Source organism: Varanus komodoensis, unplaced genomic scaffold (genome assembly GCF_004798865.1).
Source record: "Varanus komodoensis strain SLA01 unplaced genomic scaffold, ASM479886v1 scaffold80, whole genome shotgun sequence".
Taxonomy (NCBI): domain Eukaryota; kingdom Metazoa; phylum Chordata; class Lepidosauria; order Squamata; family Varanidae; genus Varanus; species Varanus komodoensis.
Window position 1 is genome coordinate 2727442 of NW_025336482.1, and position 18430 is coordinate 2745871.

The following is an 18430-nucleotide window of genomic DNA, read 5'->3' on the forward strand; positions in this document are numbered from 1 at the left end:
GAGCAGCCGGTAGACCCCCCAGGGCGACTGGGGCTCGGCAAGGGGGCAGGCGGCGAGTTCTGGACCGGCCCCGCCAGCCCAGACCGCCGTCGCCACCCCCCGGGAGCACCCCACGAGGGGCCGGTGTGGCCCTCGTGAGGCTGCCGTGTGCCCCGGGGCTGTGTGAAGAGCCCTCCCTGTGTGCTTGCCCGTTCTGGCTGGGCGGCCGGGCGTGCAGCGACGGCGATGGGCGGGCTTGTGCGGGAGGCAGGCAGTTCCCGAGCGGTGCCGGTCCCGGTCCCGGGGGCCGGGAGTGTGGCGTGCTTCCCTCGCAGCCGCCGTGGGGCTGCCTGCTTCCGCCCCGGGAGCATGTGGGTGCGGGGGCGGCATGTCCAGGGCTCGGCTCCCGGGGTCCTGCCGCGGTGCCCGGCGAGGGGGCCTTCCTCCCTCGCGGATCGTCCCAGAGGGGTCCTGCCCTGTGGGGGGTGGGCTGCCCCAGGAGGGCTCACCCGGACGGGGTCTGACGCCCCCCGCTGTGACTCATTTCAGGCGTCCCTCAACAAGCTGCTGCAGACCCTGGGGAGAGCAGAGCCCTTCTTCATCCGCTGCATCCGCTCCAACTCCGAGAAGGTCGGTCGGTCGGTCAGCGGGGTCCCCGTGGCTGCAGGGCGCCGCCTGGCCTTCGCTGCCTGGGCCCTCTAGATGCGGTGGTCGGGCGGTGCAGCAGAAACGTCTGGGGGCACCAGGGCGGGGGAGATGCTCTGGCCGACTGCTCAGGGCTGCCTCTGACCGGAGGGCTGTGGCCGCCTGCCTGCCCGCTGTGGGCACATCGACCGCTGCAGGCGCCACGCCCCCCGTTCGGCACCCAGGCTGGGTAGGGCGGCGGCGAGGGTGGCCACCGCTGTCCTGGGAACAGGGCGTCTGCTCTGGATCTGCGTGCTGGGCGCCTGCCCCGCCCCGGACCGGGCCTGACCTCGCCCCGCTTTCCATTGCAGAGAGAGCTTCTCTTTGACGAGCAGCTGGTGCTGCAGCAGTTGCGGTACACGGGCATGCTGGAGACTGTGCGGATCCGGCAGTCCGGCTACAGCGCCAAATTCAGCTTCCAGGTACCGTCGGGCTCCTGACGCTGTGCGCCCCCCGCCCAGGATGGGGAAGGAGCCCCCTCAGCTCAGCTCAGCTCAGCTCAGCTCAGCTCAGCTCAGCTCCCGGGGGGGCGGGCAGGCAGGCGGGCCACCCTGTGGCACGGGTTGCTTGCCACCGTCGTGCCCTCGGTCACGGTCCCCTCCCTGACGGTGGAGGAGCTGGAGCACCGCTGGGTTTCCCAGACAGGGTGGGCGCAAGAGGCCGGCTCCTGGCGCTCTGCTGAGGCCCTGCTCTCCATGTATTTCCTTCCCAGGATTTTGTAGACCAGTTCCAGGTGCTGCTGCCCAGGAACGCCAAAGCCTCCCAGGAAGAAATCTCAGCCCTGCTGGCCAGGCTCCGGCTGGATACCAGCAGCTTCCAAATTGGGAAGACCAAGGTCGGTCAGATCATCCCCTCCAGCGCCGTAATTCTGGCTCTGCCTTCCCGCCCGGAGGCTGTGGGGCTCTTTCATGGGATCACGGAGTAGGAGAGCTGGAAGGGGCCACGAAGGCCATCTAGTCCAACCCCTGCCGGTGCAGGACACCACGTCACACCACCCCACTCAGGTGGCTGCCCAGTTTTTTCTGAATGCCTCTGGTTTGGGAGAGCCCCCCCTCTCCAGGCAGCTGGCCCCACTGTCCTGTCGCTCTGACCGTGGGGAAGCTCTTCCTGACATCCAGCCTGAATCGGGGTTGTCACAACTTGACCTGCTTATTCCGTGTCCTGCACTCTGGCATCAGCAAGAAGAGACCTTGGCCTTCCTCTCTGACAGTTTTTGAGGTCCCTATAGGGGGATATCATGTCCCCCTCAGTCTTCCCTTCTCAAGGCTGAACATGCCCGGTTCTCTGTCTCTCCTCACAGGGCAGTGTCTCCACACCCTGGATCATTTTTGGTGCCCTCCTCTGGACCCTTTTTAATTTTCCTGCATCTTTCTTAGATCTTGGTGCCCAGAACTGGACACAGCATCCAGATGAGATCTGACTAATGAGGAGTATAGAGGAACTACTACTTCTCGTAATTTGGAAATGATACTTCTACTCAGGCATCCCAAAATCACATTTGCCTTTTGGCAATTGCATTGCCTTGTATGTTTAGCCGCTTGTCCACAATTACTCCAAGATCTTTGTCAGTTCTGTCGAGCCACCTATTCCCCATCTTGTATCCATGCCTTCGCTTTCTCTTTCCTTGGTGGAGGACTTGGCACTTGTCCCTCTTGAATCTCCTTCTGTCGCTTTCAGCCCAGCGTTCAAGTTCATGAATCTCGCCCTGGATCTTCATTTGTCTTCTGGGGTGTTTGCTATTCCTCCCACTTGTGTAGCATCAGCAAAGTTGACTCTCTTACCTTGTACTTCCTCATCGAAACCGTTAATAAAGATGCTGAAGAGCACTGGGCCCAGGGCTGAACCCTGCGGCACCCACTAGTCAGTTGCCTCCGTCCAGTCTGAGAAGGAGCCATTGATGAGCACTCCTTGTGTCCGATGCAGCAGCCCATTTTGGATCCACCTAATAGTGTTTCCATCTAGTCCAGGTTTTGCTAATTTGCTTATCAGAATGTCGTGCGGCGCTGTGTTGAAAGCTTTGCTAAATTCACGGGGTGCTGGTCTTTGGACGACAAAATGGGGCCAAGCAGGCAGCCTTGGGTTCCTCGCCAGAGGAGGAAGGGTGTGGCAGGGTTCTCCCCTGCAGGAGCTCTTGGCTACTGCTCCCCAGCAGCTCCTGGAGTGGGAGTCACCCCCCCCCCCCCCAGGGTGCCCTTCCATTCCTTCGTGTATTCACTGTCTGGGTGCAAGCATCGGGGGGCTAGCCAGGTGTCATCCCTGTCCCCCAGGTGTTCATGAAGGAGGAGGTGCGCCAGGTCCTGCAGGACACTCTGCACAGAGAAGTCATCCAGAAGATCATCACCTTGCAGAGCTGGCTGAGGATGGTGCTGGACAGGAGGCGCTTCCTCCGGGCTCGGCAGGCCGCCATCACACTGCAGGTACAGGGCCGGCTCCCTGCCCCTCGGCCCTCCCTCTCCCTCCCCCTCTCCCTCCCCCTCCCCAGGGTCTACCTGTGATGCTCTCTTGGCTGCAGGCTTGCTGGCGCGCCTTCTGTGTCCGGAGGGCTCTGGAGAGAGAGCGTGCTGCCGTCTGCATCCAGTCGGTCTGGCGTGGGCACCGGGAGCAGAAGTCTTTCCGGAAGCAGCGGGGCAGGGTGTGCCTCCTTCAGGCTCTGGTTCGGGGGCACCTGCAGCGCAAGAGGTGAGTGAGCGAGCGAGCGAGGGGCTGCTGCTTCAGAGGCCCACCCAGTCCGGCAGGCTGCTCTCCGCAGTGGTGGGACAGCAGCCTTGTGGGCCGCAGGCATCTGTGCTGCCGCCAGCCAGCTGCTCTTGCAGAGCCTTGCTGGGCCAAGGCCCAGGACCGCGTCCAGCCCAGGGGTGCTGCTGTCGCCTGCCACCCCCTCGGGGCTCCTGCTCCCTCTTGAGTTTTGCTGAAGTCTTTCCTGGAGCTGTGTGTGTGTGTGTGGGGGGTGATTTTCCTGGCATCAACACAGCACTCCCTGTGGCCACGCAAAGCCTGGGGGGCCATTCGGCCTTGAATGAGCCGCGTGGTCCTGCTTGTTTCAGAAAGGTTCTGCTAGTGGGCCAGAGAGGCCAGCTGGGACAACACAGCGCCCTGAATCCATTTCCTGCCGTGGGTGGGGCTGCCTTTGAAGGTGCACCCCTGCTTCAAACTGACCCCCGCTGCAGGGAGCCTGGGCTGCGGAGGGTGGCAGGGAGGTGCCACCTGTCACCTCGCAGCCTCCTTGTGGGCTCCGCAGATGCACAGCTGTGGTTTCCCCTCACCCCTCGGTCCAGGTTTCATCAAATGGTCGCAGAGAAGAGGCGAGAGGAGAGAGCGCAGGAAGCTCTCCGTCAGGAGCGCCAGCCCAGCCACAAGCGCGTCTCCTTCACCTTCGAGGAGCAGCCTGGGGCCTGCAGCACGGACGCTGGGACGTCCCCCGGGATGCTGGCGGAGAAGGGAGGCCCAGAGCAGGAGCCGCTTCCCTGGAGCGCACGAGGTGCAGCGGGCAGCGATTCCCCGCTCCTGGGGAGGGGCGCTTCAGTTCCGGATCTGTCCCCAGGACCAAAGCAGGAGGAAGGGGCCGGCCAAGCAGGCCTCAGCCGGCAGGGGAGACCAGAGAGCCCCTGGCTCCGGGGCAGCCGCAGCTTCACGTACCCCCAGCGGCCCTCAGAGCTGGCCCTGGGCCCGCCGGAGAACTTGCTAGCCACCCAAAGCTTCCGCAGCCCTGCCCGCAAAAGCAAGCTGAGGGCGCCGAAGGGGCCGGGCAGCCCTTCCTCCTTCCCCATCCAGCGGTACCAGGACGACCAGGACAAGCTGCGAGACAAGCGGAAGTGCTGGCAGGGGAAGCGGCGCATGGCCAGCCCCGGGCAGAACAGCCAGTCGCTGGAGGAGAGGAGCTACTCGGCTGAGTCCCCGTCCCCACCTTTGCTGTGAGCTTTGGCGACCAGTGGTTCCCAGAGGCAGGGCCGGCCTGGTGGGAGTGGGAGCCCAAGTTCACTGCAGGCTCTGCCTCCCCACGGGCCCCTTTAGCCCAGCGGCTGGTGGACGGGCGGCCCTTCTGGCACTGCCCCCCAGCAGCAGCCAGCGCTGGCCCGCAGCCGCCGTCCACGCTGGCCCGGGGGGCTGCGATGCACGAGCCAAAAGCCACGGCCCCCCTTGTGGAGCACGTTGGAAGGTGGCAGCAGGTCTCCCTCCCTCCCTCCCTCCCTCCCTCCTCCAGCAGTCCCTCCAGCAATCGCATCCCGTGACCTTGGGGCTCGTCTGCCCGCCCGCCCCCACTCAGAGCCGCCCTTGCCAGCCTGCTGCCCGCCTCCCCTTTCGGGAGACAGCTGGCTGCCTCCTCAACGGCTTTCTCCTCTCCTGCAGGAAGAAGGAGCTGGCTTCCTCTCTGGATCACCTCCCCGGCTTTACCTCTCGAGCATCCATGAGTCAGGTACTGTGCGTAGGCTCTGGAGAGGGAGCCAGGCTCGGGCACACTGTTGTGGAGCTGGCTCAGGGCAGAGGAGGGCCAGGGAGCACCATGCCTGCTCCACCCCACGGGAGGAAGCAGGGAGCAGTGGGGCAGTCTGGTCCAGCCGGCCTTGGCCTGGAGGGCGAGAGCCACAGCTCCCTGGCAGAGCGCTGCAGCTTGCTCGGGGAGGGCTCCCTGCCCTCCCAGGTCGAGAGTCGGGGCTGGACGACCAGGTGGTTCAGTCAGGGGCTGGCCCAGCGGTGGGGCACACGCTCTGGGGAAGGGCTGGGACCCAGACTGACTCCAGGCAAGACTACAGGGCCGTGGGCAGAGTCAGGCTCCGCAGGGAGCGAGCCCGTGGTCCTCCCAGGACGAGGACCCACCATCTGGTTGGGCAGAGACCTGCTTTCCCCCTGCTGCAGCAGGAGGGAGCATGTTTTGGGGGGTGTTTGGGGAGTGGGGTGTCCCCTCCCCTCCCCCCGACTGCCTGCCGGCCTCCACCCCAAGGGCAGCCCAGGCAGGGGCGTTGAGAAGGCGTTTCGCAGTGACAGGGGGCAAGGTGGAGAAGCGGTGGGGCGGAAGGGCCCCTTAGGGCCAGACCAGAGGTGCCCCACCCCAGTGCTTCCGGCTGCGCTCTCCTGCCCCACCCGCCTTCCGGCAACCTGGCCCTTGCCAGCTGCCCGCTCCCCACATGGAGCTTGAACCGTTTGCCTCCCTCGTGCTTCGCAGGCATCTCCAGACGCGGCCGAGGGCGACGAGAGTCACACGAAGCAGCTCGCGCGGCAGAAGGCGGGGGAGCTGCCCCCTGCCCTCGATGGGGCTGGCACTGCCTGGCCTGCTGCTCAGCACATGGATACCAAGTGCGTCCCGCTGGAGGGGAGGCCAGTGGCGGGGCGGGCACCCCCTGCGGGGCGGTGGTGGGGAAGGGCCCCCAGCCATGTGGGGAGCCCTGCTGGTCTGCTTGCTCTTCCGGGCTCTGCCCGGCTTTCGCCTGGTGCCACGCTGGGCACTTGGCCGCCTTGTTTAAAGTTCGTGAGGCAGCACTCCTGCAGCAGCATGGCCAGCTGCGTGATCATGTGGGGCGACTGCCTCCAGCCCCCAGTCAGCCCAAGGCCACGTTTGGGAAAAGAGCCTTCTCAGCGACCATTGTTTTTATTAAACATGTTTAAGGTATAGCTTGAGAAACCGTTAGGAAAGCTGATCTTCAATTAAAAAAAAACACTTTTCACAGCTTTTAAAAACTCTGCTCTGTAAAATGTATTCTTAAAGGGTATTAAAATTAAGTTTTACAACGTTTTAAAGCATTAACTTTTTCAAAAGGAAGTTAAGCTTAAAAATGGAAAAACCACAACTTAAGTTTTAAATAATTTCAGAACTAGCACATTTTTTTAAAACAGTTGCTTTGGCTTCCAGAACTTTTCATTTAAGATTTAGTTTTGAAAATGGTGAAATTAGTAAAGTGGATTGCCTTGCCCCGTGTCTTCCTTGGGCAGATCTGCCTTCAGAAGCCCCCTGCGGAAATTCTGGGGGAAGAAACCGGAGAAAAAGCCTCCCAGAGAGAGTTCGGACGTGCTGGAGGAGGGCGAGAGCTTCCCGCTCTTCTCATGCATGCTACCTCTGGATGCCGCAGCAGCACCAAAGAGAGCCGAAGGTGGGGCTCACGGGGCGCTCGCTGAGAGGCCGGGGAGCGGGGCAGGGCAGGGGGACGACTCCCAGGGCTCCTGCGGGGAGCAGCCTCTGCGCCCCGTATGTGGGGCCCTCTCCCGCAGGCCAGCATCGCGGAAAAGCTGCCTCCCATTCATGCCCTTGGGTGGATTCTTTCCCCGCCCAGTTGCTGCCCCGGGGAAAAGGAGGGCAAGGGGGAGAAGTGGGCGGCCAGAAGAAGAAAAAGCGGGGGCCCCACGGCCACCCAGCCCGCGGCAGCCTGAAGGAGGGCTGCCCTTAGGGGGGAATGAGAGCGGCCACAGCTCATGTGCTGTCTGCTCTGTCCCCCCACCCAGCCCCTTCTGGGCCGCCGGCGGAGGAGCGCCCAGCCAAAGACGCCGGCAAAGACGCCGGCAAGGCCAAGCGGACCCGCACCCTCAAGATCAGCAAAGCCAAACCCGCACCTGGGCGGTGGCGCGCGCCCCGGGACATCGCCAATGCCAACGAGCTGAAGCACCTGGATGAATTTCTCCTGAACAAGGTGAGCGGGCGGGCAGGACAGAGCAGCTGGGGAGGGCTGAGCCCCCTTGATGGGGACACGGATCCTGTTGGTGGTCCGGCTTGGGTTAGAATGAGCAGGCCATTGCTTGGGAGAGCTGAGGTCCGCTCCACACTCAGGCCTGGGTGACTTCAGGGTGCCACAGACTCTGCCCGGCCTACCTCACAGGGTGGTCGTCCTGAGAATGGAACCGATTGGTGGGAGGCTAGGCCACCTGCTGCAGGATCCTCGCAAGAGGAAAAGGGGCCGGGGGTACGTGCAGCTATACTGTGGCCGGCACTCAAGCTGATACCCTGCGTCTGAGGTCACCCGGGTGATGCTGGTAGCATTCCAGGCTGGGCAGGGCAGGGCTGCGGGGTGGACGGGCCACTGCGGCACCTGCCCCCTGCCCCGCCGTCCCGTCCCGTCCCGCCAGCACTGCAGTCTCGCCACTTTTCCCGGCTCAGATAAACGATCTTCACTCCAAGAAGTCTGCCATCGAGTGCCTGTTTTTCGAAGCCACGGAGAAGTTCCGGGGGAACCTCAAGACCATGTACTCTGCCCCGGTAAGCAGCTGGCGTAGGGCCGGCCGTGTGAGGTTGGGGACGAGCGCGGAGCAGGAGTCGAGCCCCAGGACGCTGCCTGCGGATGGGAGCGCAGGGCTGTGGGGTCTTCGCTGAGATGTGAACGGGTGTGCCGAGCGGGGCGGGTGCCGCGTGGTCCTGAGGCCGCGTGGCCGCCGTCCTCAGCACCACCCCGCCCCGTCCACACTGCAGGCCCCCTGGCACGGAAGAGCAGCCCTGGCAACGCGCACCTGCCGCTGGGGCCGTGCTCCACGCGCCCCTTGCATGTCTTGCCCGGTTTTTGCAGAACGGGCAGATCCACGTCGGCTACCACGACCTGATCGAGAACTACCAGCTCCTGGTGGTCAATATGGCCAAGCAGAAAGAGGAGAAGGACTTGCGGCCCGTCCTGAATCTCTTCCGGTCGCTCCTGGATGAGTTTGCCAGCAGCTATGCCAAGAAGGAAGAGCCGGAGCGGTCCAAGGTTTGCCTTCTCCCCACGCCCGGGCCCGTTCCCTGGAAAACGTGGGTGTTGAGGAGGGGGCTTCCCCAGGACCGCTCAGGAAGGGGGCTGCAGCTTTGCATGGCTGCCTTGGCCAAGCCCACTCTGTTTCGGTCCTGAATGCACCACTGGGGTCCGTCGATCGCTCCTGGGAGGAAGCACCCGGCACCGTTTCACGTACACCTCAGATCCATGGGATTTTGGCACTTTGGGCAGAACTAGGCTGTGAGGGAGTGGCCCTTTCAGCCCCCATTTCCACGGTGCAGCAATTACAGGGCTTGGCGGTCAGGATTGGAGCCTGCGTACCTGGAAGAGGGCGGGGTGGGCAGAGGGCCATCTGTGGCGCTCAGCTTTGCGCGTTTCTTCCTTTCCCCCACAGCAAAGCAAGGCTCAGAAGACGAAGCGGAAGCAGGAGCGCGTGGTGAGTCGGGGCAGGCTGCCCTCTGACCCTGATCCCACCGGCCTGTACCCGCCCTCCGGCCTCCCCGCCACCCTCTGCTCTCGAATCTGCCTGTCCCCTGCCACCTGGCTGTCGGCGGCGAGGGCTTTGGACTCTGCCTTTGGGGGTGATCCTTGACCATGCTTGCGGGCTGTGACGCTGGCCCCCAACAGGCGGCCTCTCGCTTCCGGCCCATGGAGCCTGCTGTGGGGCTGCCCCTGTCTCATGCCTGGCCCCGGCACGCCAGCCCCAGTTCCCCACCACCCACGCCTAGCACCTGACACTGAGGAACCAGTGTCCGTTCTCCGCCTCTCTCTCTCCCCAGACACAAGAAACCCCTCTTAAAAACAAGGATTGCTTTTGTTAATTGCCGTCACCTCCAGGGAAGGTTGGGGGGCCTCGTCAGTGAGGGAGTGCAAGGGAAGTTTGGTCAACCACACTTTGGGGATTGCATGAGCAGAGCCAGCTGGAGCCGGGGTCAGACTAGATGGCCCTGGAGGCCCCTTCCGGCTCATTTTGTTTCTTTGTTTCCCTGAGCAGAGCCGAATGGACCTGGGGTCAGACTAGATGGCCCTGGAGGCCCCTTCTGGCTCGTTTTGTTTCCCTGAGCAGAGCCGAATGGACCTGGGGTCAGACTAGATGGCCCTGGAGGCTCCTTCTGCCTCGTTTTGCTTCTCTGTTTGCCTGAGCAGAGCCGAATGGACCTGGGGTCAGACTAGATGGCCCTGGAGGCCCCTTCCGGCTCGTTTTGTTTCTTTGTTTGCCTGAGCAGAGCCAAATGGACCTGGGGTCAGACTAGATGGCCCTGGAGACCCCTTCTGGCTCGTTTTGTTTGTTTGCCTGAGCAGAGCCGAATGGACCTGGGGTCAGACTAGATGGCCCTGGAGACCCCTTCCGGCTCGTTTTGTTTCTTTGTTTGCCTGAGCAGAGCCGAATGGACCTGGGGTCAGACTAGATGGCCCTGGAGACCCCTTCCGGCTCGTTTTGTTTCTTTGTTTGCCTGAGCAGAGCCGAATGGACCTGGGGTCAGACTAGATGGCCCTGGAGACCCCTTCCGGCTCGTTTTGTTTCTATAAGAGACCATCAGGCTGGGACCCCAAAGCACAACCTACAGATCACAGCAGAACTTTTGTTACGTAGGGAAGGGAATCTGCTGCAGGCTTGCAGTGGAAGTGAAGCAGGGCGTCCTGCTTCCTGCGGGGAAATCAAACCTGTGGGTGCTCCCTCTGCCTGTGGAGGACTGGCGAGCCTTCAAAAATGATCGTTTTACTCTAGGTTCCACTTTCATACTGTCTTAACTATTTTATTTATTTATTTATTTATTTATTTAGGAGACTTCTATGCCGCTCCATTCTCCGAAGCCTCGGGGCGGCTCACAACCATAAACAAACTTCAAAATAGAATAATATAAATTAACAAGAGCCAGTGTGGTGTAGTGGCTAAGAGCATAGGACTGGGACTCAGAGGATCTGGGTTCGAGTCCCCACTCAGCCATGGGGCCAACTGGGGGACTTTGGGCCAGTCACAGACTCTCAGCCCAACCTACCTCACAGGGTTGTTGTTGTGGGGATGAGATGGAGGAGGAGAATGATGTCAGCTGCCTTGAGCCCTTTGTAGGAAAAAGGCAGGATACAAATCGAAATATAAATAAAATAAATAAACAATATAAATTAACAAACATAAAAATAAATAAATTTATTTTTCTATGACGTATTTATGTTTTGAGTGCTTGTGGGCCACTTAGAGAGCTTCAGAAGCTGGGAAGCAGAAAGCGCGGTACACGTGTAATAAATAAAACTTCCAATGATTTCCAGATTGAGGAATTCAATGGCCACGTGTTCGTGAGCTACCAGGTGAACATCCTCCAGTCCTGCGAGCAGTGCCCCTCCTACATCTGGCCCATGGAGAAGGCGTGCCTGTGCCGCAGTAAGTGAGGAGGTGGGGGGCTCTCGAACGGCGCGGCCCCCTCTGGAGCAGCCCGCCACCCATCCAGGGGCAGCGCAGGTCCCAAGGGCTGGACGGCGGCGCCTCAGCCTGGCCGAGCCTGCCCGGCCACCTGGCGTCTCCGGATGATGCCCTCCCTGCCCGCTGACCACGGGTCGCCCGGTGGGTCCTCCGTGTCTGTGGTGGACAGAGGCTCCCCCTGCCGGAGGGGGCGAGATTTTCAAGCAAGACCCTTTTCGAGGGAGGTGTGGCAGCCTGTGCAGAGGAGGTGGCCGAAGGCGTTGCGTTGGGCTGTGCACCTCATTTAATTGCATTGTGGTGTCGGTGCCCCAGAATCTCCACCAGCTTGCCGAGACCTGGCCCGGCTCTCTGTCACCATCCCCGTGTGCAGGCAAGCCTCAGCGCTGGCACTTCGCCGCACAGCCCGAGCCGCTTGGGGCCAGGTTGTCTGGAAGACCGGCACCTTCTCTGAGAACCCGCCCAGAATTTGCCGTCCCCAGGGCCTTCTTCAGACTGGCGGGCTGCCAAAACCCTTTCTGGTCCACACAGACCCCTTCTAAATTTGCTCACACCTCTGTCCTGCTCGGGCATCGGCCTCACGGCAGTGTTTTCAGGCTCTGTTGTCGCTCTCCAGCATCTCCCAGAGTTTCCCGTCGTCTTAATCGCTACCTGTCCTGGCTCTGTCTGGGCCAGGCAGTGCCTCCTGAATGTGTGTGTGGACAGACAGACAGAGACTTTAATGGGCCTTCCTGTTTGTTTCTGCCCCCTGCGCACTTAGTCTGTAAGCTGACCTGCCACAGGAAGTGCCTGCCCAAGGTCCAGAGCGGATGCGTGTCCTCGCCAGCCAGGAAGGTAGGCAGAGCCGATCTTGGTGCCTGTGCAGAGAGGCCGGCTTTTGCCGTGGCCCATGCAGTCGCTGTGCTGGAACAGGCGCCCCCAGGCTGGTGCCCCCCAGGGCGTTGCCCTCTGGAGATGCGTGGAGAACCCACGGCGGTGGCCCAGCCTTCTGCTTCCGGCACAGGACAGCTTGGACACGCCGCAGTGGGGGTGGGGAGCCTCTGCCTGGGCTCATGGCTTGGTGGCCTGGCCCTTGGAGAGAATGGGGAGGGCTGGTCTTTTAAAATGAGAACCTCTCTCCCTCCGAGGCCCACCTGCTTCCCGCTGTCCTCAGCACACCTGGCCCAGGGCTTGGCGGTATTCAGCTTGTATGCCCAGCAGGCCCCTGGAGGAGCAGTGGCCGTCCCAGCCGAGTCCCCAGCAAGCCACCTGGAACGGATGGGAGGGAGAGCCGCTGCCGCCAGTCCATGCCCGCACTGCAGGGCTGGCCAGGTTGAGGCTGCTCCCTGCATTCTGAGTGTGCTCAGCAGACCCTTGTCCAGCCTGTTCTCCCTCCCAGCATGTTGTGAGCAGGTGCTCCCCCCGAGCAGAAACAGACTCGCCACCGCTTCTGACCAAATGTCTTTATTTTACTTGTCTCTGAGCACACGCAGAGCAAACTGTGGAGCCCTCTCAGCCCCCCCCCCCCCAAGCTTTGCTCTTTTTAGTCCTCCTGAGCCTGTCTTGGGAAGGAGGGGCTCCGTGGGAACGGGCAGGGCTGCACTCCCCCTCCGAGTTCCCAGCCGGGCCACCCCTCGACCGTGAAGGCGGACTGCTGGTTCTGCCCCTGGAGGGAGCTGGAGTTCTCCTTCCGAGTGACCCTCCATCTCTAGATCCCCCCCCCCCCCCCCCCACAGGATGTGGTTGCTCCTCTTCATTCCCACGGTGGGTTGATGAGGCTGCCCTTGGAATAATCTCTTCCCCGCAGGCTCGGCAGGTATGCAGCGCCTTGGACTGCAGCTGGAGCCGAGGCCGTCTCAACAACCGCCCCGCTATCAGGGCCCGCCCGAGCTGTCAGCCCTGCTGGACGCGGCCAGCTCCCCCCCTCCCCCCCCTCCCCTGCCCCCCCCACACCGCGCCTTCCCTGAGCCTGAGCCGTCAGTCCAGCCAAGATGGCATGCCTGGGAATCCTGCCAGAAGGTGCCAGCAGGACTCGTCCTGCTTCTGCACTGCCCGGCTCCTGCAGGCGACACTGGATCGTGGCTGCCAGCCTCACAGGCAGCGGCCTGTGCCCTGTTGCGTGTCGGCCCCCCCGCAAGGCAGCACAGCCGTGGGACCAGGATCTCCCGGCACAGCAGGAGCAGGGGGCCAGGTGGCCTCTTGGCAAGTGCCCCCGTGCCAGCAAAGGCGCCATCCTGTGCAGGACGCCCCTGTGAGCAGGCAGCCCGGGAGGAGGCCCTGGCCAGCCGGCTCCCCTGCGAAGGCACACCCGCTCGCCTGCCCCGCAGTGCCGGGCAAGCGGCCCTCTGCGGCCCGCACCCCGGGCGTCCCGCCACGCGCCTCCGGTAACGTTGCTCCGCCTCTCCTGGCCCTAGGGCGACCAGGGCGCTGGGCCCCGCCACTTCGGGGTGTGCGTCAGCGCGTTGACCGGCGAGAAGGACTCGGTCCCCGTGGTCATGGAGAAGCTGCTGGAGCACGTCGAGATGCACGGCCTCTACACGGAAGGCATCTACCGGAAGTCGGGCTCGGCCAACCGCATGAAAGAGCTGAAGCAGTTGCTGCAGGCAGGTAGGGGCAGGACCCCACTCGGGCGGTCGCCTCCGTCGAGCCGGTTCCCCCGGGCGGGCGGCGCCCCCTCCTGCCTCCTGCCTGGGCTGCTCTGGGGCTCGTCTGGGCTCGCAGTGGCGCCTGTGGCCCAGTTCCTCCTTGGCATGGGGATGCTCAGCCCGGCTGCCCAAACAGACCGGAGGAGGAGCCAGTGAGAATATCCGTGCGAAATGCACACGCAGGCCCCCGAAGCCCCGACGGGAGCCGGGCAGAGTCCGAAACACTGCCAAGGCACAGGTGGAGTGCTTAGCGGGCCAGGAAGCCTCTCGGGGGTTTCTTCAGGGGGCCGAGGAGCCACCGCTCAGGGGCACGTGCCGCAGGCCTCATTGGACGCCTGACGGCTCAGGGTCCCCAGCAGAGAGCCCCACTGCCCAGGGCAAAGCTGGGGAGGACCAGAGCGAGCGGGGGAGGCTGCTCTTTCCACCTCGAGCAGGGCTGGTGCCCTTGGCGTTGCCGTTAAAAACGTCTGGAGCACTTGTGGGGTTCAGAGGCCTGGAAAGCAGCAGGAGGGGGTCTGTGGGCACAGTGCCAGACTCTGCAGCCGTGACGGCACACACCGTGCCCTGCAGCCTTCCCCTTCCCCTTCCTCCACAGACCCAAACTCAGTGCAGCTGGAGAAATACCCCATCCACACCATCACGGGCATCTTTAAGCAGTGGCTGAGGGAGCTGCCCGAGCCGCTCATGACCTTCTCCCAGTACCACGACTTCCTCCGAGCGGTGGGTGAGTGTCCCGCCGGCCCCTCCGGCCACTCAGGCGCTTGGAGCGGCGGGCAGAACTAGGGAAGGGCCGGTCTCCCCCTCGCAGGGAAGGCCGGCCCCAGCGGTCCCAGAGTGCCATCCGGTGGGTCCAGAGGGCGGGGTGCTGGGTCGAGCGGGTCGCCCCGCACGAGGACACGGGGCCAGCCCTGCTCATCTCTCCCCGTCCCCCCTCAGAGCTCCCGGGGCAGCAGGAGCAGCTCGCTGCCATCTACAGCACCCTCGAGCAGCTCCCACAGGCCCACCACGACACCCTGGAGCGCCTCATCTTCCACCTGGTCAAGTGAGCCCCCGCGGCCCCCCACCCTCGTGGCCTTGCCCTGCGCCCGCGTGCTCCTGGGGCGCTTGTGCCCTTGCCTCTGCGGGGAGGGGCGTAGCTGCAGGTGCAAGCAGGGCTGCCGTGCTGGGGACAAGGGCCGTCTGAGCGGGGGGGGCGCTTGGGCTCTGCCGCCACACAGTCTGCGCCCCCCTCCCGGCCGGCCCCTTCAGGCACGTCGGAGTGCGGCTCCCACGGGCCCGCGGCCAGCCAGGCCGGGCGCGCCGGCTCACACGCACCCCTTTCCCCGACCCACACGCAGGGTGGCCCTGGTGGAAGACGTCAACCGGATGTCTCCCAACGCCCTGGCGATCGTCTTCGCGCCCTGCCTCCTGCGCTGCCCGGACCACTCAGACCCCCTGACCAGCATGAAGGACGTCTCCAAAACGACCATGTGAGTCGGCCGGCTCTCTGCCACCGCACCCACTGCTGGGCGATTCCTTCCTTTCGCCTTGCACCTTCTGTCCGCTCCCCCGACCCTCCTCCCAGGCATGCCTGCCCCCGGTCGCCCCCGCCGTGCATCCCAGCCCGAGTCCGCTGTCACGCCAGCTCACTCCCCGGCACTCTTCTCTCCCCGCACCCCGGCGGACACAGATGTGTGGAGATGATCATCAAAGAGCAGATGAGGAAGTACCAGGTAAAGATGCAGGAGATCTGCCAGCTGGAGGCTGCGGAGACCATCGCCTTCCGGCGGCTTTCGCTGCTGCGGCAGAGCACGGTGAGCGCCGGGCTGGGCATGTGGGGATTCCGAGGGGGCCCATCGGAGAGCCGGGCTGCAGCCCCCGCAGTCCCGCTGGCTGAGGACCGGGGCGGGGTGACGGGAAAGGCCGCTTTGCAAGCCACCAGCCCTTCTGAGTGAACGCAGGCACAGGCACGCGATCCAGACGCTGGAGGACGAGTCCAGCACAGGTCTTCCCAGGGCAACAGAGGTGGAACTGGAGGAGCCGAGCTCTCCTGCGGTGGGGCTGGACAGCGACCCGTCAGCGCTGCCGAAGCGGGCTCCGTTTTGTGGGGCCGCCCCCAGTCCGCTGGAGTGCCGTCCAGCCGCGTGCCGCGGGCTCCGTCGCCAGCCGGTGGGGCCGAGGACCGGCAAGGACCGAGGTGCTCGCCAAGCCTCCTCGGGCTCTGCGCATGCTCGGCGCTTGCGCATTGTGGCTCCCGCCCGCGGGAGGGCAGGGGCTGAGCGGGCGGGCTTTGGAGGTCGTTCCGTCCCGGCGGAGGAGGGGTGTGCCTGCCCGCGTGCAGCAGGAGGGCCACGAGATGGTCCTCAAGAGGCCCTCGCTGGAACGGGGGAAGAGCCGGCCACAGCGACCCGGCCTGAACCCAACCCTCTGCCCCCAGAGTCCAGTGCGGAGCGCAGTGCTGCCCCAGGCCAGAGGGGAGGCGGTCAGCGGAGCCCCACGGTTGGGTGTTCCTCGCCCAGTGGGGCGAAATGCCTCCCTCTGCGGAGCGTGCGTGTGGGGCAGAATGCGGTGGGCGCAGGAGGGAAGGGGGGCTGCCGGCGGTGCCCGGCCCCTTGGCGCACACAGCCCAGGCCCGCCCCACGCCTGCCTCGCCCCGATGCGCACAGCCGCTTGGCCGGGCATGTCGAACGCCCCTGGATGCGCCCTTCCTGGCCTGGGGGCGGGGGGCGCCCCCCGTGCGGCGCCTTTTATGCCTTCCACGCATACCCAAGGAGAGGAGAGTGGGGGAAGCGAGGCGCAACTCTCTGAACGTGCCCTTCGTGTGTGTCTCCTTCTCTCCAGCTGTGTCCAGTAAAACTTGGGTTTTCTTCTCCCCGCGAGGGAGCCCGGGTAGGTGGAAGACCTGGTGCATGGACTGCTGCCCCACCCCACCCTCTAACCCACGACAGCACCCAGTCTCTCTCTCTCTCTCTCTCTCTCTCTCATCCTTGGCCGAGGGCCCAAAGGGCAGCTTTTCGAAATGACCCCCAGTTGCGCCTTCCGCACCCTCACCCCGAAAATCGCATGCCTCAGCGCAGCCCAGATAGCACCCTGCAAGACCCGCATTCGTCACGGCTTCACTTCGGAACACCGGGCCTGCCTGTTGCTTGCGGGAGAGCCGTTCACACTAACCCCCGATGTGTTGGGCTTGCACGTATCTCTGCCTTGTAATTGCTGTCAAGGGACATCTGGTTGGCTTGGGATTGCTCAGTGGGGAGCGACATTCCTTTGCACATGCTCAGAAGCAACCTCGAGCGACAAAATTCTCCCATCCGCAGAACGCAAAATGCACGAGGCGGACATTGAGCCCGCCAGGAGAGGCAAAAAGAATTTGTGGGATGCTTGGCGGCTGAGAGCCCCTTGCGGTCCTCTGTGGTTGCCCCTCGCAGCAGCCCTGTGGGGAAGACTCGGTCTCGTGTGTCGCAGGGGATGCTCAGGCCTGGTCCTGGTGCCACACCTGCCCGCCACTGCCCCCCAGCCCTCTGAGCGTTGGAATTTGGCACCCCGAGCAGAGACTGCTTCGTGATGCATTGCAGCTCAGAACGGGGAATGAACCGGGCCAGCCGGGGGCCACTCATGAGCACCGGGTGGCCGCTCGCCTCCTGTCGGGCTGAGAGGCTGACCGCCGCCGCCTCCCCTCACTCTGCCTTGCAGGCCAAGGACCCCCAGGGGGCAGATGCAGACGGAGGCACAGCAGCCAGGCTGGGCGCCCTGCCTGAAGAGGAGGAACCGGACAGCCGGGAGAAGGAGCTGCTGATGGAACACATCCAGTCGATCAAGGAGGAGAAGTGAGTGCCAGGTCCCACGGCTGGCCCCCGTGGGAACAGAGCGTGACCACAGCCCCTCCAGACCCAAGTGTGTTTCCGGGGCGGATGAGCCTGCTGGGACGCCCTGCCCAGCCCCTGCTGCAGAGGGAGGATGGGACTGGCCTGTCCTGAGCCACCCCCCTCCTTTGAGTGCCAGGAGGGGCCCGGACCCAGGCCCACCCCTCCCGTGACACTAGTGTCCCCTTCTGGAGAGCTCATGGCCATGGCTGAAGGCCTCCTGGGGTTCGGATGTGAGGCGTCTCTGCTCCTTGACGGAGCCCTTATGGCACCCAGGGACCTCAGACAGGGAGGCTGCTGTCTTGGGGCATGCTGGGAAATGTGGTCCAACGAAGCCAAAGGGGAAGGTGGGGGACAGGGCTGGTCGGCACGGAGGTAGGTTCCCAGAACCCTTGCGGCTCCGCAGGCACAGTGGTGTGTCGAGCAGGTCCCTTTCTTCCGTGGGCATCGGACTGCGCTGTGGAAGCCAGTCCAGTTCCCCTTTCTCCCCGTCTCCGATGTAGGGAAGAGATCACCTACCGGCTGCCGGAGCTGGACCACCGAGGCTCCGATCTCGACTCCGAGGCTTCGGCCAGCACAGAGAGCCTGCTGGAGGGGGTGCAGTGCCCGGATCCCCAGGGTCGGTATTGGGGCGCTGCGCACCCTTCTCTCGGTCCTCTTCCACTCCACTGCTGCGGCTCTCAGCGGCCTGCCCCCCCCCCCCGGGCTCCCCTCCGGGCTCTTCACCAGCTCTTCTCGTTACAGGAAGCGAGGTGCCTCCCCCCCGAAGCATCAGTCCCTCCACCAAGGATGTGGCTGGATCCCCAAGCGCCCCCCCGTTATCGTCTCCCACCACTGGGGCCACACCTTGTGGCACTCCTTCTCCGACGCTGCTTAAGGGGGTGCCGCTTCATCAGGGCCCCCCGGAGGCCGGCAGGCCAGGCCAAGCAGCCTCCCCAGGACTGGAAAGCTGACAGACTCGCCCCCCCCAGAAGCGGCAGGCTGCCTGCGGGGGGCGCCAGGAGCGGCTCTGCACCGGCGGGGCCGATATTCTGTGCGCGTGTGGCAGGCGGGTGTCTGGAAGGCCCCGCTGGGCATGCAAGGTTTGGGTCTCCTCTCCCACTGAACCTGCTCATGGACACAGCGACTGTTGAGGAGCCTGGTGGCTCAGCAGACGGGAGCTGCCAGGATCAGACCCGGCCTCCTGGGGAGGGCGGTGGCCATTCACACCTCCCCCCCCCC

The 18430-nt window shown here is 64.0% G+C and overlaps 1 protein-coding gene across 9 annotated transcripts in view; it reads left to right on the forward strand.

Annotated features, from left to right (window-relative positions):
• The window catches only part of MYO9B (myosin IXB), a 56382-nt gene extending 37958 nt beyond the window's left edge, over positions 1–18424 (forward strand). For 8 of the 9 annotated variants that reach the window (XM_044455923.1, XM_044455922.1, XM_044455924.1 and 5 more), the window contains 24 exons: positions 529–609; positions 975–1085; positions 1376–1498; positions 2931–3080; positions 3176–3342; positions 3939–4574; positions 5011–5077; positions 5825–5955; positions 6589–6746; positions 7096–7280; positions 7745–7843; positions 8148–8324; positions 8722–8763; positions 10596–10707; positions 11504–11577; positions 13137–13329; positions 13963–14091; positions 14304–14409; positions 14705–14836; positions 15037–15160; positions 16188–16235; positions 17040–17173; positions 17713–17828; positions 17954–18424. In XM_044455923.1, coding sequence (XP_044311858.1) covers positions 529–609; positions 975–1085; positions 1376–1498; positions 2931–3080; positions 3176–3342; positions 3939–4574; positions 5011–5077; positions 5825–5955; positions 6589–6746; positions 7096–7280; positions 7745–7843; positions 8148–8324; positions 8722–8763; positions 10596–10707; positions 11504–11577; positions 13137–13329; positions 13963–14091; positions 14304–14409; positions 14705–14836; positions 15037–15160; positions 16188–16235; positions 17040–17173; positions 17713–17828; positions 17954–18162 — 3504 coding nt within the window. In that variant the 3' untranslated portion in view covers positions 18163–18424. The remainder of the gene's footprint in view (positions 1–528; positions 610–974; positions 1086–1375; positions 1499–2930; positions 3081–3175; positions 3343–3938; positions 4575–5010; positions 5078–5824; positions 5956–6588; positions 6747–7095; positions 7281–7744; positions 7844–8147; positions 8325–8721; positions 8764–10595; positions 10708–11503; positions 11578–13136; positions 13330–13962; positions 14092–14303; positions 14410–14704; positions 14837–15036; positions 15161–16187; positions 16236–17039; positions 17174–17712; positions 17829–17953) is intronic. The other variant, XM_044455927.1, reaches the window with a different exon arrangement.
• The last annotated feature ends 6 nt before the right edge of the window (positions 18425–18430 follow it).